At 47.7% G+C, this 25,548-nt stretch overlaps 1 protein-coding gene across 1 annotated transcript in view; it reads left to right on the top strand.

The window, feature by feature from the left end:
* Nucleotides 1–22,395, top strand: part of B4GALT1 (UDP-Gal:betaGlcNAc beta 1,4- galactosyltransferase, polypeptide 1) — a 56,426-nt gene extending 34,031 nt beyond the window's left edge. Inside the window, exons 3-6 of the mRNA XM_011980005.1 lie at nucleotides 12,199–12,386; nucleotides 16,897–17,019; nucleotides 19,147–19,251; nucleotides 19,451–22,395. Coding sequence (XP_011835395.1) covers nucleotides 12,199–12,386; nucleotides 16,897–17,019; nucleotides 19,147–19,251; nucleotides 19,451–19,583 — 549 coding nt within the window. The 3' untranslated portion in view covers nucleotides 19,584–22,395. The remainder of the gene's footprint in view (nucleotides 1–12,198; nucleotides 12,387–16,896; nucleotides 17,020–19,146; nucleotides 19,252–19,450) is intronic.
* Nucleotides 22,396–25,548: the final 3,153 nt, after the last annotated feature.

The following is a 25,548-nucleotide window of genomic DNA, read 5'->3' as shown; positions in this document are numbered from 1 at the left end:
AAATAAAATACATACTTGGGTAAAGAGGGTAAAAGAGAGTTAGTGATGATGCTGAATTTTTGAAGTGAGGTAGCTGTTTTCAGTGAAGACTGGAGTGTGGGATGCTACATCTAGATATGTTGCAGTTTAGGTGAATGTGAGACTTCCCTATTTTGAAATCAAAACAAATATTGGACCAGTAAAATCTGGCCACCAGCTTAAATTCCTGTGATACAATTTACATACTCCTCAGGCTCAACACAGTAGATTTCTGAATGTCCTCTACCAGCTACATGCTCCTGCCCTCCTCAATCCAAGTAGACAGAACAACTAACCAAGCCAGCTCAGACCGGTGGCACAGCTGTGCTGGCTAACACTGGACACCACCTAAGAGAGTGCCCCTCTAAAAGTGTGCTTCCCCAAATGGAGCCAAATACGCTTGAGGATTGCTGGGTTGAACCATGTAAAGCAGGTCTCATTCCTACAGAGCCTTCGGTACCCCGGGGTACACTGTAACCCCAGAAGTGTTTCCTGAGCTTGCCTGACTAGAAAACTTTTCCAAGAACTGTCTCAAGTGATGAGTGTTTTGTGAGTCACACTTTGGGGAAAGCGGGCCTAAGTTAGCGTCTCCTCCCAACTGCCTCTCTGCTTTCCCTGGAACACTAGGAACTACCCATCCTCCCTCCTCTTTCCACTTCACAACTTAGCATCAGGAATATTTTAGTTTTGGTTTTTCAAACATATATACCTCCTTTTTTCTTATCTTGTCAGTATCATCTTTTCTTTTTCTTTTCTTTTCCTCATACTTTTTTTTTCTCTTCATCCTTTCCTTCTCCTCCAAGGGTTAACTTTCTACCTTAGGATAATCTTTTCCTCTTTTTCTCCCACTTCCCCAGCTACTCTCTTATCATCTGCTCCAATCTCACCCTAATTGATCATTCTGGGAAAATATGGTCAGAGTCCAGATAACTAAGTCAAGAAATGCTTAAACTTTGCCCTACCTTTCCAGTAAAGAATATTACCTAATAAATAATAAAATGGTAATGGGAAACCTGAGCCCTGAAAAAAAAGAGGTGGAAGGAGAAACATTTGGAGCACATCCTGTCTACATATTAGGAACTGCCTGTGTTCTCCGTTTTATGGTTATATTCTAGAAGAAGAAAGGGATTTTGTAGCACCTGGTTTTGACCTTTCTGCCCTGTTTGTTGAGCAAATAAACCTTATGGGCTGTTAGCCCTCTTTATAGCCTCTCAGCTTCTCCCTGGCCCAGACACCCTGCTGTCATTTTGACTCTTCATTCACACACACACACACACACACACACACACACCATTTAAGATTAGACAGAAAGAATGCTCAAAATAGCAGTGGCTTCTAAGACATTTAGTACAGGGGTTCCCAAGCAGGCTTTTCAGTATCGAATTTCTTTCTGCCCATTGAAATGCTACACAACCTTCCGCTTATAGCAGGTCACAAGGGTTTCATTCTACTTGAAGTAGGGGCCATGTCCCATTTCCACTTCCTTAGCTTCCCATTCAGTCTCTTCTAGGATTTGCCCAGACCCCTGAGGCCAGACAATGTAGAAACTTCTGCTCCATGTCACAGGTGAGAAAACAGTCTCAGAGAGGGACAGGCTCTGAAAGTCTCATAGACAACATCAGGGCTGCGGCTCAAACCCCAGCATCTGATTCCAGGTTTAGTGCCTTCTCAGGGCGTCAGTGATGCTCCTCATGGCCAGGGTGCCCTCAGTGTTGCTCACAGTCCAGTATCCAGGGCCAAGAGTGTGTTGTGTGCTCAGACTGCCTGGGTTCAGTCCTGGCACTGCCATTTTCCAGTCAGTGACCTCAGGCAGGCTACTTAAGCTCTGCAGGCCTCAGTTTCCTCCTTGGTGGGGAGGGCTGTGAGGCATTCTTCTCATGGTAAACCTTCAGTAAATACCAACCGTTACTGGGAGGGTCCACTCCTGCCTCTGCACTCTCCATTCGTCCTGCCTGTTTCCTCTGCCTGCTTCTGTGGTGGTGAATTCTTCATGACTCCCACCACCTCCTGCTGCACCCCCACTCAGGGCCAGCATCAGGACCCTTCCTTCTATTAGTTTGGACTCCTTGGAGTCAGAGGATAACAGATAGTGGAATGAGCCAGGTGGCAGAATCTCAGAGGACTCAGAGGCCATCCTGGGCCTGTAGGCCTTTTCAGAGTGGGGCCACTTATCAAGCTCCACACACAGGCATGAACTTTCACAAGTTGTTATGACTCATACTCTGTCTATAGTAAGCTGTTAACCCCTCCTATTTGGCTTATGCCTCTGTAATTACCGTAATAACTTATATCTCAAAATAAGGATATTGAAGGAATGAGTGGAGAGAGGCTTTCCTGGCTGAGATAGAGAAGAACAAGAGTTTCTCTTTGTCCTCAAGGCCTCTCCTCCCATCCCTGACCTTAGCTCACCAGCATGGGAAAATACTATTTGGCTTCTTGTACTCTGAGATGTGGATGTCAAGATACAGCATTCCAACTTCAACGGCAGCGAGAAAAGAAGGAGGAGGAGAAGATACCATAGCAAACAGGGATGTATGCTGCATTTCCTAATACTCGAACCCGGAAATGAGACTGTAAAGCCACTCAAGGTGAAGGGACGGCAGTTCGCCACCTGGCAGCACTAGCCCTAAATTAAGGAATGCAGGATGTTTGTGGGTTGCCCATCATAAAAATTACACAATGAGTAAGGAATGCAGGCACAGCTGGCCAGGTGTTTGTCACAACCATGGCAGCCCTTTGCCCCACAGCCAGTACATGGAACTGGTCTCTCCAATTCTGATTGCATATCTTCTGGCACCTCTGTTCTTCCTCAGCTGCCCAGGATTTTTCTAGTTCTGACCATGTTACTTACTCTTTTAAACCTGTTAGCATTTCATGACTGCCCACAGGCAAGGGTCTAAATGGTTGGAAGGCCCAAGCTTAGCCTCTGAGACCCCGACCTACCTCCAGCCACTTCCTCCTCCTCTCCACTTCACTGGACTCCCCCTCTCCACCCAGATACCTCTCTTCTCCCCTTCTTGTGCCTTTGCTTATGCTGTCCCTTCTGTTCCTGGTGTGTCTCTGGCCATCTTTTAAGCTTCCCTCCCCAAACTCATTAGCTCTGTGGAGTCCCTGGAATAGAGCTGACTTCTCCCTCCCTGCTGCTCCCAGGCTGCTCAGAACTTTCTGGAAATGGATGATTATCTGAGTTCCAGCCTCAACCCAGCCCCCAGACTCCCAGTCCCTCATGTCTGCCTCCCTTCTTTCTCCCTGACCACACAGCTGGTGCATAGTCAGTACAGATGTAGTCAGTGAGTGGAGCATGGGGCTTTTTCCTGGGATTCCTGCCTCTTTGTTTATACCTAGTCTCAGGAGCCCTACTCCTGGTCTTCTGCCTAGATCTGTGCCTCTTGGAAGTGAAGCCTCCGTTCCCAGGTCATCACCCTTGGGAATTTGCAGGGCCCCTCCCTTAAACTTCTCCCCCGAAGCTTCCGGCTCAATGCTGACCGGAGCACAGGCTGCCTGTGACAGTCCTTGGGGTGACCTCCCTTATCAGGAAAAATGCAGAAAACCTATTAATACCTTAGCCTTGTGATTGTTAATGGTCACAAAACTCCTTTAGGGTCTTTGGACTCAGCACCTTTAGGGTCTCACTTTGAATTTTGACACACACACCTGCCCCCCGCCCCAGTGAGGCAAATGGTCTTCTGGTTGTGCCTGCGGAGGGAAGGCTCCAAAGGTGATGGCTGGGAAGCAGAGCTGGAGCCTGCCAGAAAGGCTGTGGAGAAATGGAGTGGGGGCTCAGCCAGCTGCCCGGAGGACTCTGTCTGGCTTTGAAGTTTTCTCCTGTTTCCTTTTCTTCTATGCACTGTTTTAGGATGATGGGGTGATAGTTCCAGGCTGGTTGAGGATGAATTTGGAGATAGTCCTTTGTACCTTCAGTGAGTAAGAGCATGTGTCACCCTACCTCAGCAGTTGTCTCTGTCACTGGTCCAAGCAGCTGATTCCTATACAAGGTCAAGATCAACTGGGGAGAAGCAGACCCCTGGGTCTGTCCCATTAGTGAGGACAGCTGCCTGGGCTTATGGCCCCATTGGTTTGGTTTCTATCTTGATCATCTCTACCATCCCCCCATCCCTGCCTTCCATTTTCTACCTGAGCTGTCAGTGCGCAGATTGATGTGTGTGGGAACAGGGCTCGGGAGGAGTGGGGTAGAGTTGGTCCTGTCCTGCAGCCTCCCCTTCCTTCTGGCACTTGGACCCTTTGGAGCCTGCTGGGGGTGGGGAGTGGGAGTGGGAGTGGGAAGGCCAGGGAGTGTCTCTGCGCCATCACTGTTTGAGTGTTGTCCCTTTGCTATGTGCCCCACCTAGGATGTGTGTCTCTCTGTTCTCGTGGGGACTCGATTTGCTGGTGAATTGCTTCCATGGATATTGTTCTGGGAAACGCCATTTTTTCTGCTCACCCATGACTCTGTGACAAGGAGTGACAGCTTATTAGGAATTTGCTTTTGCATTGGAACACTGGTCATCAGAATGGGCCCCTTTTCCTTTGCAGCTTTGACGTTTGCTTCTCTTTTCCTCACCTCTCTCCCTTCATCCACCCTTTTCTCTTTTTCTTCTTTTTTGTTTTCCTTCTAGCAGGGGTCTTTTGCCTTTACTTGTTAATCCTGTTTGTAAAAAAACAAGTGGAAGGAGGAGTTCCTCTCTGATCTGCTTCTTATTCTCCACCTACCTTCTCTTCCGTACTCTCCGCCTCCTAGAGAGAGAGAGAGAGAGAGAGAGAGAGAGAGAGAGAAAGGAATGCTGACCTAACTACCGCTGCCACTGCTGCTGCCACCACCGCTGCCACCACCAGTCCCTGGTAATGTTCACATGTCCTCAAATCAACCCAGAGCCAGGGCCCTACTGGTCAGGGGGAGGCTATGTAAATAATCCCATGAGTGTGTCATCCTCAGGCCCTGGGGTCTCCTAGGCAAGACCAGGGCCTCTGTAGGCTGTCTTGGAAATGCCGAGGTTACTGGAAGCCAGCCTGTCGTACAGGGTCTGAGAGTTTAACTTCTTTTAAATTAAACTACAGTTGAGCTCATGCTGTGTGTGTATAAACTTTTGTATCCTGCTTTTTCCTTAAATTTTTTATCATCAGCATCTTCCCATGTTATTTCATAGTCTTCATCATCATCACTTTCCATACCTTCATAGTAGTTGATCATAGAATTCCATCATAATTAACTTGTCTTTTCTCTTAGAAGTCCTTTAGATAATGTCCAATTTTCCATGAGCGTAAATAATACCATAATGAACATCTTGGAGTCTGAAGTTTGTTCTGTGTTGGTTTGTTCCACATTTAGGATCTTTTTCCCAGGCTAGATTTTCAGATGTGGGATTATGGGTTCAGATATGGTTTACACATTTTTATAGTTTTAATACAGATGGCCAAATTGCTTTCTGAAAGAGAAGCTTTTCTTAAGTATTTTTCTTCAACTTGTATCTTAAACATTCTGAACGTGCTTAGCACCACTGTCCTGATGTATCTGCGGAAAGCCATGTCTCCAGTTTTTAGTGTGTCAGGCCCTTGGGAGAGGCAGGCATCCTGTGCTGGCTCCTTGGAGCTTGGTGTAAAACTGTCTCCTCTGGCTGGGCACGGTGACTCACACCTGTAGTCCCAGTACTTTGGGAGGCCGAGGTGGGCGGATCACAAGATCAGGAGATCAAGACCATCCTGGCTAACATGGTGAAACCCTGTCTCTACTAAAAATACAAAAAAATTAGTCGAACATGGTGGTGGGTGCTTGAAAATCCCAGCTCCTCGCGAGGCTGAGGCAGGAGAATGGTGTGAACCCGGGAGGCGGAGCTTGCAGTGAGCCGAGATCACGCCACTGCGCTGCAGCCTGGGTGACAGAGCGAGACTCCATTTAAAAAAATAAAGTCTCCTCTGTACTCACTTCACCCAGAATCCCTGTTGGGCTCTTCAAGGAGCTCAGTTCTCTCTGAAAGCAACTTTATAGCCTCAGTCCAGTCTGTGTTCCTGTGTGGCAGGGGCCAAGGGTATGCTCACTCTTGAGAGTGGTGACTTTGGTTGACTGAGAACCACTCCCATAGCCTGGTCCCTAACCCTCGAAGGCCCATTTCTCTCACTCACTGGGGTGAAGAGTTTAAATCTCAGATCCAAGTTTTGTTGAGAACTCTGAGCTACCATATTGTTATGGTTAACAACTAGAGCCCAGCCGGGCATGGTGGCATGTGCTGACAGTCCCAGCTTCTCAAGAGGCTGAGGTGAGAAGATTGATGGATCCCAGGAGCTCAAGGCCAGCCTGGGCAACATAGCGAGATCCTGTATCCCCTGCAAAAAACCAACAACAACAAAAGCAAAACTAGAGCCCAACTGCTGTGAACTCATGGGTGAGTAGATATTATTAGCCCTCCACAAACTCAGCATTTGTATAATCCCAGGCTCTTTCCAGTAATTCTCTGGGGATCACCTCCCAGGCTGTCCACTGTTCCAGGATCCACACTTAGGCCTGTAGGAATGCCCAGTCAGAGCTTCTGCTGCCGCTGATCTGTTACTGTTTCATGCAACCCACTCGGCCTAGTTCCTTCCTCTTACTGTCTCAGTGGGCACAGAAAAGCGTACAGAGGGTATTTCAGCAAACATTGCCACTGGTTGCAGACCTGCCCCCGGATCTGTCGGATCTGTCGTGTTGAGAGCTTAGTGCTATATTCTTGCGTGGCGGGGAGGGGTGTGTCTCTGTGAAGAGCCAGGGCATGTGTATGGGAGCAACAGTGTCTCTCTTATCATGTAGAAATTCTGACTCATTCTGAGTCTTGGCTTTGGGTTGATGGTTCCAACCACATTGCTGCTGTGTCTTTTGGTGCAGGAGAGGCTGGGTGCAGTTGGTCCCTCAGCTGTTATGGACAAGGGATGTGTCTGCTGATGTACACACATGGACCTGACATCCAAGGAAGGCAGGGTGATTGGACAGAACAGTTCTTCCAGAAACTGTTGGGACTTGGACAAGAGGGGCCTGTGACTTTCTGTAGTTGGTCATCTGTCCCCTGTTGCAATCAGGGAAAGGCCACACTTGCCTTCCTTAACCACAGTTAGGATTTTCTTGGGGATTAGACCAGATTCTAGCACCTGTCCTGAACCTCACCCGGCCCAACAAAGGCTGCTTGCAAGTGTAGTGTACATACACAGGGAGCAGGTGAGGCGTGGAAGGGGAAGTGGAAGTGGAGCCCCTGCCTTTAGCCCTTGTGGGAGGCACTATCTACTTACCCACGGTTGTTGCCTCACAGGAATCATACAACAGCTTTGTAACTGGTCTCCTCGCCTTCAGTTGGATTGGGGCACAGATCCCTCCTTGACATACAAACCATGGTTTAAGGCTCCCTGTGACCTAAGTAAAGATAAAGCTTAAGTATCTTAATAAGCACCTAACCCTCCTCCCCAGCCTCTGTGATTTGGCTCATGTCTGCCTTCGTGTCTCATTCTGGCTTCACTCATTCGGAATTTCTTCTAGTTCCTTGACTGTTCTCTGTTCCTTAACAGCCTTTACAAATGCTCTCACCATGCATGCTTTTCTCTACTCCTACAGTTGCCTTCTCTCCCACCACTGCCTCCAGAGTCTATGTCTCTGGAGTGTCTTCTGTCTGCTGTCTCCAGTCCCTGTCCTGTATCAGTCTCTGCTCAATCATTTGGAGATTTTATATGTTTTCTGGCCTTTCTTTAGGGGGCCTGTCTTCTCCCTCTAAAAGCAGCCAGTTGACCTAGAAGGAAGGGATAACTGTAACTCTTGTCTACCAACATAAGATTAGGCCCGCCCTTTAAAAGCTGGGTCTTTCAAAGGGACACCTGCACCCAGCATGCTGGCTCCTCTTCACCAAGTGTGACTTCCTACGCATTTCACAGGCCTCCAGAGGTCCCCCTGACTCTCTTCTGCTGTGAGAAACTCTAATCATATAAGCCACAGGCTAATTCCTTTGAACCTTAAATGTTTTTAGTAATTTCCCCTTCATCAGAGAAGCAGGATTTGGGAGGAATTTTGAAGCAAACACTACAGAAGGCAGAGTCGCCAGGTAGGATAGCTAAGAGACATTTGGAGTGGTCTGACTGTTCAAGATGGATGGGAAAGCCTCTTCCTGTAATAATGATAGTAGCCGACATTTGTTGCCAGGCAGTGGGGCAGCCACAGGCCCCATTTTTGAGATGAGGTCTCACTCTGTCACCCACGATGGAGTGCGGTGGTGCTGTCATGGCTCACTGCAACCTCAGCCTCCTCGGGCTGGGTCTTCTTAATTCTGAAAAACCCAGCTTTTAAAGGGTGGACCTAATCTTATGTTGGTAGACAACATTGTCTACCCCATGACACAAAAGAGGAAACTGAGGCCTGGAGGTGTGATATGTCCCAAGTCACATAGCTAATAAGTAAAGAAGCCAGCATTCCCGGGATTAAAAATGCATGTGTCTGTCACCGTGGTGTATTTGGTGCTTGATCGACGTTTACTTGAGCAAATGGAGCGGCAGATGCACCAGACGAGTGTGCTCAGTGAGGCGGGCAGGAGTGAGTCTGGGTATCTTCCCACCTCCTGCGAGTGGTGGGGCTTGGTGAGCTTGCCAGGGCCTGTCTTTCTTATCAAAGAAGGTGTGTGCCCCAGTGTTACAGCATTTCACCCAAACAAGCCTAGAAAATGCTTGACTTTTCTGTCATTCCTGGGGAGGACACTTTCCTCCTCCACCGTTCTGCTGGCTTGGTATTCCCACAGCCCCCGATAGGTGAGAGCACCTGCTAAAGTGCACCAGGCCCTTCTGTCTTGCTGCATCCCACAGATGAGGCCAAGCTGGGAGGAGGGAGAAAGGGAGGGATATGTAGTTCAGGTTACTCTGGAAAACTGCCTGACCAGTTTTAAGTCTGGGCCAGACACTAGGGCATCTCACCGTGTTGAAAGGGCCGAGGCACTCCCCATGGTAAAAGGGGCTGGAACCAGGTCTGCTTCTTGGGCTTCTCCTCCAGGGTGCCATTGCTCATGGGCCTTGGCTCTAGAGGTGCTCATTCATGGTTCCAAAATTCCAGTTCCTGGGAGAGGAAAAACGCTTAGTTCAGTCTCAGGCCTCTGCTTAGATCAAACAGCCAAGGCAGTAGGCCCAGTCCTATGGTAGAGACCTGACCTCAAAGAGCCCTCTGCCCCAGTTATTGGGGAGTGTACCAAGAGAAGGGAGCCTTATCCTGAGCTGGGCAGCCAGCCCTGGGGGTCTAGTGCACAGATGTAGAAAGGCTCTATTGGTATACCTCCCTTTGCTTGTTGGAAAGTGCTCAATGGGGCTGAATTGTGTTGGACAGTGTAAGTCTGGGTTGGGGTTAGGGTTGTTATAAGATTGTCAAGATGATTGAATGAAGTGCCATTTGAAACACTTATCCGTGCCTTGTGTACGGTATCCCCACCAGTGAATATTCATACTCTATTATAATAATTCCAACAACTTCATAATTTTCATATGCAATTTCTAAACTTTGAACTTTTTTTTTTTTTTTGAGACAGTGTCTCACTCTGTTGCCCAGGCTGGAGTGCAATGGTGCAATCTCGGCTCACTGCAACCTCCGCCTCCCAGGTTCAAGTGATTCTCCTGCCTCAGCCTCCCAAGTAGCTGGGATTAGAGGCGCCTGCCACCACGCCCAGCTACTTTTTGTATTTTTAGTAGAAATGGGGTTTTGCCATGTTGGCCAGGCTGGTCTCAAACTCCTGACCTGAGGTGATCCACTGCCTTGGTCTCCCAAAGTGCTGGGATTACAGATGTGAGCCACTGTGCCCAGCAATTTTTTGTATTTTTAGTACAGATGGGGTTTCACCATGTTGGCCAGACTAGTCTTGAACTCCTGACCTCAAGTGATCCGCCCGCCTCAGCCTCCCCAAGTGCTGGGGTTACAGGCGTGAGCCACCATGCCCAGCCTAAACTTTGAATTTCTTTGAACCCATGACTTACACAGAATTAGCTGAACGCAGAATTCCAAATCAACTCAGCCTGTGGGACAGCCAAAGAACACAGTGTGCCTTTGGGCTCCTTTTTCACTCACCATGCGGGGCTGGAAAACTTTGTCAGGGGCTTTAAAAAAGGAGCTCTTGTGTGTGAAATGTTTCCTTAATCCTCTTCCTGGTGCCTCTCTTCCTCTAAGTAGTTTGCTTCCCTGAGTTCCCCACCTGAGGCTGGGTGGCTGTGGCACATCTGTGCATTCTGTACGCACACAGGCAGCCTTGTGGAGTGCCAGTTTCCAAGTCTTGGGTTTTTTTTGTTTTGTGTGTGTGTGTGTGTGATGGGGGTCTCACTCTGCCGCCCAGGCTGGAGTGCAGTGGTGCTGTCATGGCTCACTGCAATCTCAACTTCCCCGGGATCAGGTGAGCCTCCTACCTCAGCCTCCAGAGTACTAGGGACTACAGCTGTGCACCACCATGCCTGGCTAATTTTTGTAATTTTTTGTAGAGACAGAGTCTCACCATGTTGCTCAGGCTGATCTCGAACTCCTGGACTCAAGTGATCTGCCCACTTTGGCCTCTCAAGTGTTAGGATTACAGGTGTGAGCCACCACACCCAGCCCTGGTGATCTTTTGAGGGCATGGAGAGAAGACTTTGAGCATCCCACTTTTGAGATTGTGTACCAGTCAGAAGCCCCTATGACACACTTTTTCCCCAAAGTAGAGGGCTCTGATTGTGTTGATCCCAAGAGAGATGGGAAAGAGCATTGAATGATTCCAAAGTATCGGGCCTTGGTTCGTTTCCTCATGTTGGTGTTGTGAGGATTCCCTTAGGATGACAGCGTGTGTGCAGGAGGCTTTGTGAATTGCTGAGAGTGAGGGGTGGCAATGTCAGTGCTGGGTCTGTCCTTACTAACCTGGGGCCATGGGAGTTGATAAGACCAGAATCCCAACTTTACCCCACAATGTGATCTCTGTGGTGACCCCTCACAGGGCTTTTTGGTTGAGCTTCCCAGATGGGATTACCATCTGCCATTGTATGTTGAACCCCATTCATTCATTCATTCATTCATTCAGCCAACCAGCAACTATTTACTGAACTCTTACTGTATGAGAAGCAGTATTCAAGGAACTGGGAGAATAAAAAACCAAAACATCTCAGCCTTCATTGAGCTTACATTCTTACTGAAAGAAGACAAATAAAACATACAGTGTAATCCCAGCACTTTGGGAGGCCGAGGTGGGCGGATCACTTGAGGTCAGGAGTTTGAAACCAGCCTGGCCAACTTGATACCCCATCTGTACTGAAAATTAAAAAAAAAAAAATTAGCCGGGCATGGTGGCACTTGCCTGTAATCCTAGCTGCTCGGGAGGCTAAGGCAGGAGAATTGCTTGAATCCTGGAGGCAGAGGTTGCAGTGAGCCAAGATCATATCACTATACTCCAACCTCAGCAACAAAGCAAGACTCCGTCTCAAAAATAAAAAATAAAAATATACAATCCCTTTGCACCAGCACACTTGGTGCCTGGGGACCTCGTGGTTGGCACCCTGAAGCAGGTGTCCCTCTTCTGTCTTGTGCACCTTGCTTCTATCCTGGTGTGTATGGGATGGCCTCCTACACTCCATGGTGAGCACTGTGAGGACAGAGGTTGAGTTGGGTTTGCTGTATTTCTCAGGTGCCTAGGTTTGTGCTTGACAGGTAGATGGAAGGCACACAATGTGGTCATCAAACCTCAGTCAACCATGTAAGGAAGGTAGAATTGAAAAGTCCTATGGGTACCCAACTAATGTCACCAGTTTCCTGGATACCTGTCCTGGAGTTTATTTATAGTGTATATAAATAAATGATGTATGTGTTTAAATACCTTTTTCACCTTTCTTTTAGAGCTGCCTCTTTTTAACAGTTCCATTCCATTGTGTGGATGTACTATGACTTATTGAACCAGTTCCCTACTAATTCTGTTTTTTGCAGTCTTTTGTTGTGAGGAACATTCCACAGTGACAATGTTGTTCATAGTCATTCACACACATGCAAGTCCTTCTGCAGGATAGATTCCTAGAGGGGAATTGCTGACTCAGAGGTTTTGGTACTCTGTGTTGATTGTAGAGTGAGGGCAGAAAAGTGAGGCTCAAGGGTTTACTAGTGACCATGTATAGTGGATAAGTCACCAGTTCCTGTGAGTGTTTGGCCCAAAGGCTTTAAGGCATTTGATAACACTATTTTTGTTTCTGCACCAGGCCGGAGACACTATGTTCAATCGTGCTAAGCTCCTCAATGTTGGCTTTCGAGAAGCCTTGAAGGACTATGACTACACCTGCTTTGTGTTTAGTGATGTGGACCTCATTCCAATGAATGACCGTAATGCCTACAGGTGTTTTTCACAGCCACGGCACATTTCTGTTGCAATGGATAAGTTTGGATTCAGGTAAGAAATACTGAGTCGGAGTCCATGGTAACCATGTTTCTCTGTCATATGTTGACTAGGAAATGCAGTCCTGGCAGCCTAGGAGTGGCCTCTTTAAGCTCTGGAGCAGAATGCCTCCTCTGAGAAATGGGTGTTTTGTATTAGTTGAGATGGAAAGAGGAGACCAGAAATGCCTGTAGTCTCTGCATATCCAGACAAGAGCAAGTTTTCTCTTTTTTTTTTTTTGAGACAGGATCTGGCTCTGTCACCCAGGCTGGAGTGCAGTGGCGTGATCTTGGCTCACTGCAACCTCTGCCTCTAGGGTTCAAGCCATCCTCTCACCTCAGCCTCCCGAGTAGCTGGGACTATAGACATGTGCCACCATGCCCAGCTAATTTTTGTATATTTTATAGAGACAGGGTTTTGCTATATTGCCCAGTCTGGTCTCAAACTCCTGAGCTCAAGCAAACCATCTGCCTCGGCCTCTCGAAGTGCTGGATTACAGGCATGTGGCACCATGCCTGGCCTAAGAACAGTTTTTAGCATCTGGGAGGGGCTCTCATCTTTAGGCTCCAAACAGATTTTGTATTTTCTTGCTTTTTTCTTTCTGTTGCCCCACAAGTTTTGGAAAGCAAATTGGAATAGTTTTTCCCCACTGAATTATTTAGCTTGTATACCTCAGCAGATGTTCCTCGGCCTGTTTTGTTTTCGAGACAGGGTCTTGCTCTGTCACCCAGGCTGAAGTGCAGTGACACAATCATGGCAGCCTCAGCCCCCTGAGTTGCTGGGACTACAGGCATGAGCCAGCATATCCAGCTAATTTTTTATTTTTAGTAGAGATGAAGTCTGGCTATGTTGACCAGGCTGGGCTCAAGTGATCCTCCCACCTCAGTCTCCCAAAGCACTGGGATTACAGGTGTGAACTGCTCCTGCCCTTGGCCCTTTAAGAAGGAACGTGATTCTGTTTTCCAGCAGGGCACAAACTTCTGCTTAAATACAAAGCCCAAATTTTTCCACCAAAATGCCGTTAGTGAAGAGGCCAGCCCAGATGCCCAAGTAGGGTATTATCCAAAACATATTGTCATTGGTGGAAAATGGCTTTATAGTCCATTGTTTTGTCTTAAAAATAAATATATAAATAAACTTGCATATTGTTTCCTAATTCCGTGTTTATATTAACATAAAAGTGTTATAAATTACCTGTTAGTGCTGGGCGCGGTGGCTCACGCCTGTAATCCCAGCACTTTGGGAGGCCGAGGCGGGCAGATCACGAAGTCAGGAGATCGAGACCATCCTGGCTAACATGGTGAAACCCCATCTCTACTAAAAATACAAAAAATTAGCCAGGCGTGGTTGCAGGTGCCTGTAGTCCCAGCTACTCGGGAGGCTGAGGCAGGAGAATGGCCTGAACCCGGGAGGCGGAGCTTGCAGTGAACCAAAATCGCGCCACTGCACTCCAGTCTGGGTGACAGAGTGAGACTCCATCTCAAAAAAAAAAAAAATTTGCCCGTCATTGGCTGGGCGCAGTGGCTCAGACCTGTAATCCCGGCACTTTGGGAGGCCGAGGCAGGCAGATCACCTGAGGTTGGGAGTTCGAGACCAGCATGGCCAGCATGGTGAAATCCTGTCTCTACTAAAAATACAAAAATTAGCTGGATGTGATGACAGGTGTCTGTAATCCCAACTACTTGGGAAGCTGAGGCAGGAGAGTTGCTTGAACCCGGGAGGCGGAGGTTGCAGTGGCCATTGCACTCCAACCTGGGCAACAGAACAAGACTCCATCTCGGGAAAAACAAACAAACAAACAAACAAAACCTAATCAGTTGAATAACATAACCCTTGCCTTCCTTGCTTTAAGTGAATTTGAAGATCCAGGAGCTGTGCTGCAGGTGCCCTCTATGTTGGGTACCCCTGGTTTAGACTCACTAGTACAGTGTGGTTGGCCCATGTAGACAGCAGACCCTTTATTTAGATACAACTTTTTTTCTTTTTCTTTTCTTTTATTTTTTTGAGACAGAGTCTTGCTTGTCACCCAGGCTGGAGTGCAGTGGCATGATCATGGCTCACTATAGCCATAAACTCCCTGGCTCAAGTGATCCTCTCACTCTAAAAAAAAAAAATTTTTTTTTTTTTTTTCAAGAGATGTCTCACTGTTACCCAGGCTGGTCTTGAACTCCTGGGGGCTCAAGCAGTCCTTCTGCCTTGACCTCCCAAAGTGCTGAGATGACAGGCATGAACTACTGCACCTACTGAGATGCAACAGCTTTCTGTCAGACTCATTTTATTCTCATTTCTTCCTGTCCTCCCTTGCTGGGAGCGTGAGAGCTGTGATGGGAATATAGGAATGTATGAAATCCTTCTCCCAGATCAAAGTTCCTAACTTGTTGTCTTATTCTTAAAGGGAGGAAAATTTGAATGTAACCTTACTTTTAGGCTCTTCAGAAGTCCTTCTATACCCTTCCATCCCTGCTTCCACCCTTCCTCCCTCTCTGTGTGTGTATCTTCTTCTCTTGTAACACACAGATATATACCCTGACCCCTCTTGATTCCTCCCTTGAAGCATGGTGGTGAACCATGAAGGGGCCCGTGATGCCCTAATTCTTTGCCACAGCACCATGTTTGTTTCACAAGGAGCCTGGCAGGTTTGAGCCTGGGGCAGATAGGGAAGAGAAAGCAGCAGAGACAGCAAAACCAAATCATGTCAGCTTGGCATGTACTTCCCCTTGAAATAGCTAAGAAGCCATTTCTGTAAAAGCACTGATTATCAAAAAACCTTACTGGCCTGGCCACCTCTGGTTCAAACCCTCACATTAATAATGTGGACAGTAGTACGAGGTGTGCCAAAGGTGGATGACTCGGCACCTAAGTGATGACACCTAATTATGAATAGGTTCATTAAAGCAGACCCCCTAGGGACCTTTGCTTGAGGATCCTTGCAGTCAGAATTCCTGAATATATTTGAAAATAATAATTGCATCTTTATTTTCATATGTTCTATATGGTTTGGCTGACTTCCCCCTCAAAGTCTGAGTTAGAGTTTTCCTTAATTTATGTGATGGGTTTGGTCTTTTTGGATTCCAGAAAGAGCTGGGTGTGGTTTGGAGCTACACTCAGAGTCACATAAAACCACAGCCTTCAGAGAACCCACAGGAAGGCTTTGGGGCACGTCCTGATTCTTGACATTTCTCATCAGTGCTGACTTTGTATCCCTTAGGAGTTCACAATTATTAAAATACAAAAAGTTTTGGAAGGATGAGAGCCCAGATGCTCTACTACTTGAAAATATGTTAAAACGTACGTTCATCATTATACATTTTGCCAAATCAGGATAAAGTCCGAAGTTTCAAAGAATTTTTATTTTAGCAAATTTCCAGAAACACTGCCTCAACTGTTAGGGTTGGTGTTCTAGTCAGTATGCCTTCGCAAGCATGAAAGCTAGATTGGTCGATAGGATGGGTGTGGAAGGGGGGCCGTGACTGGGTGGGTACAGGGAGGCTCTAAAACAATCTCAGATTCCAGGAGCTCCCGGATAAGGACTTCATGTGCAGGAACAAAGCCCAGGGGAAGCAGATGCCTGAGCCACTCAGGAAGAACTGGGCTTAGGCCCGCCCTTGTCACTGACTGACTTTCTACATAACCACGGAAACAGCGCTGTGTTGTGGAAAGAGGAAGATCATACTTTTTGATATCTGTGTCTAATATAAGGTCATCTGAGCCCTGATACAAAAGCAAAACAGACAAAACCCTCATAACTGCTCCCTCCCACCCTACCCACCATCAAAAAACTCTAGAGAGGCTGGGCGTGGTGACTCCTGCCTGTGATCCCAGCGCTTTGGGAGGCTAAGGTGGGTGGATCACCTGAGGTCAGGAGTTTGAGACCTGCCTGACCAATATGGTGAAACCCCGTCTCTACTAAAAATACAAAAATTAGCCAGGCGTGGTGGCACATGCCTGTAGTCCCAGCTACTTGGGAGGCTGAGACAGGAGAATCGCTTGAAAACCTGGGAGGTGGAGGTTGCAGTGAGTGGAGATCAAGCCATTGAACTCCAGCCTGGGCTACAGAGCAAGACTCTCTCTCAAAAAAAAAAAAAAAAGAAGACCCTGCTTGGTGTCTCACAACTGTAATCCCAGCACTTGGGAGGCCGAGGCAGGCGGATCATGAGTTTAAGAGATCAAGACCGTCCTGGCCAACATGGTGAAACCCCGTCTCTACTAAAAATACAAAAATTAGCTGGGCGTGGTGGTGGGCACCTGTAGTCCCAGCTCCTCGAGAGGCTGAGGCAGGAGAATTACTTGATGAACCCGGGAGGTGGAAGTTGCAGTGAGCCTAGATCGCGTCCCTGCACTCCAGTCTGGCGACAGAGCAAGACCGTCTCAAAAAAAAAAAAAAAAAAAAAAACACACACACAAAAAACTCTAGAGAAGCAAAAAGAATAACTTTAAAAGTGTTTATGTTCTTAGCAAGCTTCATTTTGGGGATGTCAGAACTTAACTAACCACTGCTTCTTCTGTGTGTATGTTTTTCCTCCAGCCTACCTTATGTTCAGTATTTTGGAGGTGTCTCTGCTCTAAGTAAACAACAGTTTCTCACCATCAATGGATTTCCTAATAATTATTGGGGCTGGGGAGGAGAAGATGATGACATTTTTAACAGGTAATGGTCATAACTTAGATATCTTTCTCCTCTATCAACCTTCACTTCCAGTTTTTGAATCAATGCTTGGTTGTTCCTCAAGGACTGACCCTCAGATGGGATGCACCCCCACTCAGCCCAGATTCTTAGGTGTGGCTTCCTACAGGTCCTGTAGGTGCTGAACGGGATCTGTAGGAAAATGAGTTTCTGAGATTTTTGTATCAGCCTGGAAAAATGTCAAATGGGAACCAAGTGACGGGGCAAGTTTACTTTGACTTGCCACATGCCGTTTTATACTCAAGGAGTAAACAAATGTCCTTTGTAAAAATCCCTTATCTCATTGTGGTCCCCTTTCACTGTGAAACAAGTTTCCTTGAGCAGAATCCTAACTGTCTTCACAGAAGCTTTGTGTTATATTTTTATTTTGGAGTATTTTTCACATATACAAAAGCGATACTGTAGTATAATAAACCTTTGAGGACCCATCCAGCCCCGGCAGCCATTATGTCCTGGTCAGTTCTGTCCCATCCACATCCTGGGACAGAATTTTAAGCTGGTAAATCTTTATGATGTGGGTTGTCATTTACAGTGTTAAAAAACATCTATCAGTAGCATTTGAAAGAACATTCTGCTCAGTCCTCTGGCCGTAGAGGCTTCAACCCCACCAGCCACCGATGAGCACCTTCTCCCTCCAGGAGCCAGTCTGAACTCATTACTGAGTTTATTATCAGAATACACCTTGGTGCAGCCTTTCTGAATTGGAGTACCAGTTAACAGAAGGTGTCTGTCAGAGCAACACCCAAGTCATTCAAGTTATCATTGTGTGCAAACTTAACAGAGACCCACATCTTCAATATAAACCTTGAAGAAAACTCCAGTTTTAGAGTATGTAGATGGGGTATCAAGTGTGTGCATATTGAATCTCTGCTTCATACAGAGCACTGTGCCAGGCAGGCCTAGGACACTGAAAACCTGGACATAGGGTCCAGACAGAAGCAAACCTGCTTCCACAGAGGCACTCCTGGGCAGACGGTCTGGACCGATATGACAGTGTGCAGGGCTGACAGGATACCACAGGGCTGAATGGTCAGAACAGCTGGGGGGAGGGAGGGAGTGTCCACAGGCATCTAGTCCCATGCTAAGGCGGTGGCGCTAGAAGGATGGGTGGTGTGTGGAGCAACTTTCTTGAAAGATAAAGGACCTAACACTTACTATGCACCTACTTACTGTGTGCCAGGCAAGGCCAGGAATGTTTAAGTGGTCTGGAATCAACCAGTTCTGTCCCTTAACTAACTTTGCTGTTCCTGCTCTCCAGGCTTTCATTTTGGTCCTCATTCCTTTTCCTTGGACCAACACAGAATCCTCCACCCTGTTCCGGCTGCCTCTAGTCTTGTTCTCAGCCCTCCATTTGTTTTTTTCTGCCTTTTCCCACATGTTCTGAAGCCCTCCATTCTTATACTACTTTTAGGGAGACTTCCCCATGACTAAAAACATTTTGGAAATATTGTATATTAGGCCCCTTTCAGATACTGGCAACCATTTGTGGGATGCTCTGAGAAGGCCTCTGTGATTCAGCCTTGCCCTTTTCAGCCCATGACCTGCCACATCCTACCCCAGACCCTTGTCACCTAGGAGCTTATATTGCTCCTTATATTGCTCCCTGAAGGCACTAGGCTTGCTCTCACTTCCATGCCTTTGCCTGTGTCATCCTGGCTGCCCAAAATGCTCTGGCAGATACCTGTTCATCCTCAACTGGACTCTGCCTAGGCTTGCTCCGGCAGAGTTTACAAACTCTGTGCTTCTTCCCCTGTGTCTCCAACCTCATCTTCCTCTTCTCACCTCCATCCTGGTCCTGAAGGCCCTATGTTTGAGGCATTCACCCTGTACGTTCTGTGGGGTAGACGCCCCCAGCGTCTGGCACATAATAGTCAACACCACAAACTGCAGAACCAGTTGTAAAAGGACATGGAGTAGGAATGTGAGTTTTAACCAGGGTCATGCTAGGCTGGGTTCTGGCATGATGCTGGGTTGTGGGCTGAGTGAGAACAGCAAGGATGATGGTGGATGGTGCAACAGTCTTGCAGCCAGGGCTATCAGACCAAGTGTATGGCAGCTCTGTGATAATGAATTTCCCCTTACTCTTTGCAGATTAGTTTTTAGAGGCATGTCTATATCTCGCCCAAATGCTGTGGTCGGGAGGTGTCGCATGATCCGCCACTCAAGAGACAAGAAAAATGAACCCAATCCTCAGAGGTGCGTTCTGTGTTTATTCATACTCCTTCCCCCTTTAGGATGAGGTAGGCTGCAGGTCTGAGGCTCTGCAGAGGGCTCTGGGCCTAAAGGGAAATTGAGGTGGTCAGGTTACAGTGGAGAGGGAGGAGGAAGTACGTGTAATGGTTTCTTCTTAAGATTTTTGTTTTAAGACAATCTTCTTGTGCTCTTTTCCTTGTAGGTTTGACCGAATTGCACACACAAAGGAGACAATGCTCTCTGATGGTTTGAACTCACTCACCTACCAGGTGCTGGACGTACAGAGATACCCATTGTATACCCAAATCACAGTGGACATCGGGACACCGAGCTAGCGTTTCAGTACACGGATAAGAGACCTGAAATTAGCCAGGGACCTCTGCTGTGCGTCTCTGCCAATCTGCTGGGCTGGTCCCTCTCATTTTTACCAGTCTGAGTGACAGGTCCCCTTCGCTCATCATTCAGATGGCTTTCCAGATGACCAGGACGAGTGGGACATTTTGCCCCCAACTTGGCTCGGCTTGTGACTTCTTAGCTCTGCAAGATGTTTGTGCCTTTGGGGGTTTCTTGGTGTGTTCGCAGTGTCACCCCAGAGTCAGAACTGTACACATCCCAAAATTTGGTGGCCGTGGAATACATTCCCGGTGATAGAACTGCTAAATTGTTGTGAAATAGGTTAGAATTTTTCTTTAAATTATGGTTCTTATTACTTCGTGAAAATTTGGAGAGTGCTGCTAAAATTGGATTGGTGTGATATTTTTGGTAGTTGTAATTTAACAGAAAAACACAAAATTTCAACCATTCTTAATGTTACGTCCTCCCCTCACCCACTTCTTTCAGTGGTATGCAACGATTACAATCACTGTGCATATGTCTTTTCTTAGCAAAAGGATTTTAAAACTTGAGCCTTGGACCTTCTGTCCTACTAATGTGTGGATTCCAAGGCAACTCTAGCATCAGAGCAAAAGCCTTGGGTGTTCTCACATTCAGTGACCGATCTCCAGATTGTCTGATTTCTGAATGTAAAGTTTTTTTGTTCTTTTTTTTTTTAATAGCAGTTTGTAGTATTTTAAAGAAAGAACAGATCGAGTTCTAATTATGATCTAGCTTGATTTTGTGTTGATCCAAATTTGCATAGCTGTTTAATGTTAAGTCATGACATTTATTTTTCTTGGCATGCTATGTAAACTTGAATTTCCTATGTATTTTTATTGTAGTGTTTTAAATATGGGGAGGGGATTGAGCAATTTTTAGGGAAAAATAAATAAATATATGCTGTAGTGGCCACAAATAGGCCTATGATTTAGCTGGCAGGCCAGGTCTTCTCAAGAGCAAAATCACCCTCTGGCCCCTTGGCAGGCAAGGCCTCCCGGTCAGCATTATCCCGCCAGAGCTCGGGGCGGATACCTGGGAGACAGGAGCCTCTGCCCCTACTGTGCAGCTCCCCACTTCCCCAACCCTCCCCAGGTGGGCAGGGCAGAGGGAGCCTCAGCCTCCTTAGACTGACCCCTCAGGCCCCTAGGCTGGGGGGTTGTAAATAACAGCAGTCAGGTTGTTTACCAGCCCTTTGTACTCCCCAGGCAGAGGGAGCCTCTGTTCTGGTGGGGGCCACCTCCCTCAGAGGCTCTGCTAGCCACACTCTCTGGCCCACCCTATGTTACCAGTTCTCCTTCTTCCTCCTTCCTCTTTTCCCCTGCCTTTCTCATTCCTTCCTTCCTCTCCCTGTTTTGTTCCTTTGCCTCTTGCCTGTCCCCTAAGACTTGACTGTGGCACTCAGGGTCAAACAGACTATCCATTCCCCAGCATGAATGTGCCTTTTAATTAGTGATCTAGAAAGTTCAGCCGAACCCACACCCTGATGCCCTCCCAAGAACTTCGGTGCCTAAAGCCTCCTGTTCCACCTCAGGTTTTCAGCAGGTGCTCCCACCCCAGTTGAGGCTCCCACCCACAGGGCTGTCTGTCACAAACCCACCTCTGCTGGGAGCTATTGAGCCACCTGGGATGAGATGGCGCAAGGCACTTCCTACCACTGAGCGCCTTTGCCAGGTCCAGCCTGGGCTCAGTTCCCAAGATTCAGCTGCCTAATCCCAGGGTTGAGCCTTGTGCTCGTGGCAGACCCCAAACCACTGCCCTCCTGGGTACCAGCCCTCAGTGTGGAGGCTGTGCTGGTGCCTGGCCCCAGTCTTATCTGTGCCTTTACTGCTTTGAGCATCTCAGATGCTAACTTGGTTCTTTTTCCAGAAGCCTTTGTATCGGTTAAAAATTATTTTCCATTGCAGAAGCAGTTGGACTATGCAAAAAGTGTTTCTCTGTCAGTTCCCCACTCTATACCAAGGATGTTATTAAAACTAGAAATGACTGCACTGAGAGGGAGTTTTGGGAAATACAAAGAATGAAGGCCTCTCTTTCTGCCCACAGATTCTGACTTTTCCAAAGTGCCTTAAAAGAAAGCAAACAAATGCCCTGAGTGGTAACTTCTGTGTTACTTTACTCTTAAAACCAAATCTACCTTTTCTTCTTTTTTTTTTGTTACCTTCTCATTTATGTCAAGTAGTCAAGTATGTGGTTCGTTCTCAGAACCAAGGGAAATACTGCTCCCCCCATTTGCTGACGTAGTGCTCTCATGGGCCCACATGGGCCCAAGGCACAGCCAGGGCCCAGTGAGGCCTAGACGTTTGCCTGGTCTGTGAGATGCCGCGGGTCCTGTTTCCTTACTGGGGATTCCAGGGCTGGGGGTTCAGGGAGCATTTCCTTCTCCTGGGAGTTATGATCATGAAGTTGTTGTGTACTGTGCCCTTCTCTGTTTCTGTGCATGCTATTGCTGGTGACCCTGTGTGAACTGGCCTTTGGGAAAGATCAGAGAGGGCAGAGGTGGCACAGGAGGGTAAAGGAGATGCTGTGCTGGCCCTCAGCCCGGACAGGGTCTCTGCTGACTGCCAGGCTGGGGGCAGGGGCTCCGCATAGCCAGGATGGTGGCTTTCATGTCCCAGAAACCTGTTGTGCTGTGTATTTTGATTTCCTGTGTATGCAAATGTGTATTTACCATTGTGAAGGGGGCTGTGTCTGACCTTGGTGTTCAAAACAGAACTGTATTTTTGCCTTTAAAATTCAATAATATAACGTGAATAAATGACCCTATCTTTGTAACTGCAGGTGGTTTCTCTTTGCCAGGTGTAAGGGGTGTCATGGCTGTGGGATGGGGTGGGGTCAGGGTCTTTCCCCGGCCTGTGACCCACACAAATACACATGCCTCCCTGGAATCAGACATTTCCCCATCTGAACTTCATTCTCTGATCTGTAAAATGGGAATAATAACACATAGGAACTTTTTTGAGGCTTAAAAGTGACGATATTTCTAAAACAATGACTGATGCCTCACAAGTACTCACTACATGTAGCTAGTGCCATTTCAAAGTAGAATTTTTTTCCTCTAGCAGTTCTCAGGCCACATTCTGCTATTTTCAGCAGATACCAGGATCGTTCAGATGCAGATCTCAGGGCCATTTGCACCAGGTGCTCACAGTGTAACTTGAAGGGAATTATCCAAAATGAAGTTTCTTGTCAGTCTCAGGAAATGTAACCAGAAGCTTTAAAGGGTCTTAGTTGTTACCCAGGTGCTTGAGATAGTAAATGCCCCAGATGCCTCCTCATTGGTGGCCCTGGGTCAGGCTGGTTGGATCGAATCAGCACTCCTGAAGAAGGGGGCCACAGGAAACCAGTGTGCAGGAGAGCCACCCCTGCCCTCCAGGGTGAGGGAGCTGCAGGCCCTGCCAGGACAAAGCTGTGAATGTGGGGCATCAGCTGGGAAACAGGAGCAAGAAGGGCAGCCTCTTCTAGCCACTCCAGGGCCATCTGGCTGTCTCCATCTATTCATGTCAAACAACAAAAAAACTTTTCTTTTTTCCTTCTCACACACCACCACTCACAACACTTCACTTCTGCTCCCAGATATGTGGGGATTTCTCCTCACCAACAAGCAGTTTTCCAGTGGACGCTAGCTGGGTGTCCTACAATTTAACTCAATTCTGATACTGTCTGCCTGGAGATAGCGTCAGATCCCACAGGTTGGCTCAGTCTCACAAGACTGCCTCCACTGCAGATGCCAGTCACAAGTAGTTGGTTGTGACCTACACTTTTAAAAAATGTTTTTTGGATACAGGGCCTTGCTGTGTCACCCAGCCTGGCTTCAAACTCTTGGGCTCACGCGATCCTCCCGCCATAACTTACCAAGTAGAAGTAGTTGGGCTGCAGGCTTATACCACTCACTCAGCTATAGTTGTGACCCATACTTCTGACAAACCAGCTATAAATTGGGGTTCCCATGAGCCTCTTCTTGGGTTTAATTTGCTAGGACAGCTTAATTAGAACTTAGTGTTTAATTAAAACTCAGTGTAACACTTAACATTTACTGGACTTATTATAAGTGACATTAGAAAGGATACCAATGAAGAACCGGATGGAGAGATGCATAGGGCAAGGCATGGGGGAAGGGGAGAGAAGCTTCCATGCCCTCTCCAGGGGCTCCACCCTCCAGACACCTCCACGTGTTCAGCTATCTGGAAGCTCATTTGACCCTGTCCTTCTGGTTTTTATGGAAGCTTCGTCACATAGGCCTGATAGATTACATCATCGGCCATTGTCTGTCAGCTCAACCTTCAGCCCCTCTCCCCTTCCTGAAGGATGGGCGTGGGACTGAAAGTGCCAAGCTTCTCATCATGGCTTGGTCTTTCTGGTGACCAGTCCCCATCCAGGAGCTCACAGAGAATCATTTCATTAGAACAAAAGACGTTCCTGTCACCCGGGACATTCCAAGGGATTAGAAGCTCCATCAGGAACCAGGGTCAACCACCAAATATTAGAACAAAAGATTCTCCTAGCACCCCTATTGCTCAGGAAATTATGAGTTTTAGGGGCTCTGTATCAGGAACCCAGGGCAGAGGCCAAATATATATATTTTATTATATCACAGTGCCACACAGGACTTTCCAAGCTATAAGGTCTGGGTGAAGTGGAGCACACCAGTCAAAGGGTGAACTTAACCTTTCACTGTGTGCTCTGCTTCACCAAGACACATATCCACACAGACACATGCCTCCACCTGGACGCATGCATCCACACACACGCATCCACCCAGATGCACGCATCAACCCAGATGTATCCACCTAGACGCACGCCTCCACACAGACACACGCATCCACACACACGCATCCACACAGACACACGCATCCACCCAGACGCATGCATCCACCCAGATGCACACCTCCACACACACGCATCCACACAGACACACGCATCCACCCAGACGCATGCATCCACCCAGATGCACACCTCCACACACACGCATCCACCCAGACGCACGCATTCACACACACGCATCCATCCAGATGCACGCATCCACCCAGACGCATGCATCCACACAGATGCACACCTCCACGCAGATGCACGCATCCACACACACGCATCCACCCAGATGCATGCATCCACACACACACATCCTCCCAGATGCACACCTCCAGACAGACACACACATCCACCCAGACACACGCATCCACCTAGACTCACACCTCCACCCAGACGCATGCATCCACCCAGACGCACACCTCAACCCAGACGCACGCATCCACCCAGACACACGCATCCACCCAGACGCACACCTCCACACAGACACACGCATCCACCCAGACACACACATCCACCCAGATGCACACATCCACACACGCATCCACACACACACCTCCACACAGACTCACACATCCACACACACACATCCACACAGACACACGCATCCACCCAGACACACGCATCCACCCAGACGCACACCTCCACACACACACGCATCCACCCAGACGCATGCCTCCACCCGGACGCATGCCTCCACACATGCCTGCACACTAACATGCATAACACATCTGACATGTGCCTATGAGAGGTCAGAATACCTGGATTGGATTCAAGTCCTGCCACTGTCTCTTATTCTGTGACCAGGAGCAAATGACTTGGCCTCTCTGTGCTTCAGTTTCTCACAAAATGCCTTTCAGATTTTTTTTTTTTTAAAGAGACAGAGTTTCAGTATGTTGAACAGGCTGGTCTCAAACTCCCGGTCTCAAGCAACCCTCATCCTTCAGTCTTCCAAAGTGCTGGGATTGCAGGTGTGAGTCACTGCACCTGGCCCCTAGTTTTTCTATTATTTGTTTGTTTTTTAGAGACAGGGGTCTCACTATGTTGCCCAGGCTGGATTCAAACTCCTGGGCTTAAGCAATCCTGCCTCAGTGTCTTGTTCTGTGTAATGGGAGTTATAAC

The sequence above is a fragment of the Mandrillus leucophaeus genome, unplaced genomic scaffold, assembly GCF_000951045.1.
Source record: "Mandrillus leucophaeus isolate KB7577 unplaced genomic scaffold, Mleu.le_1.0 Scaffold208, whole genome shotgun sequence".
Classification (NCBI taxonomy): Eukaryota; Metazoa; Chordata; class Mammalia; order Primates; family Cercopithecidae; genus Mandrillus; species Mandrillus leucophaeus.
This window is presented reverse-complemented; position numbering and strand designations above follow the sequence as displayed.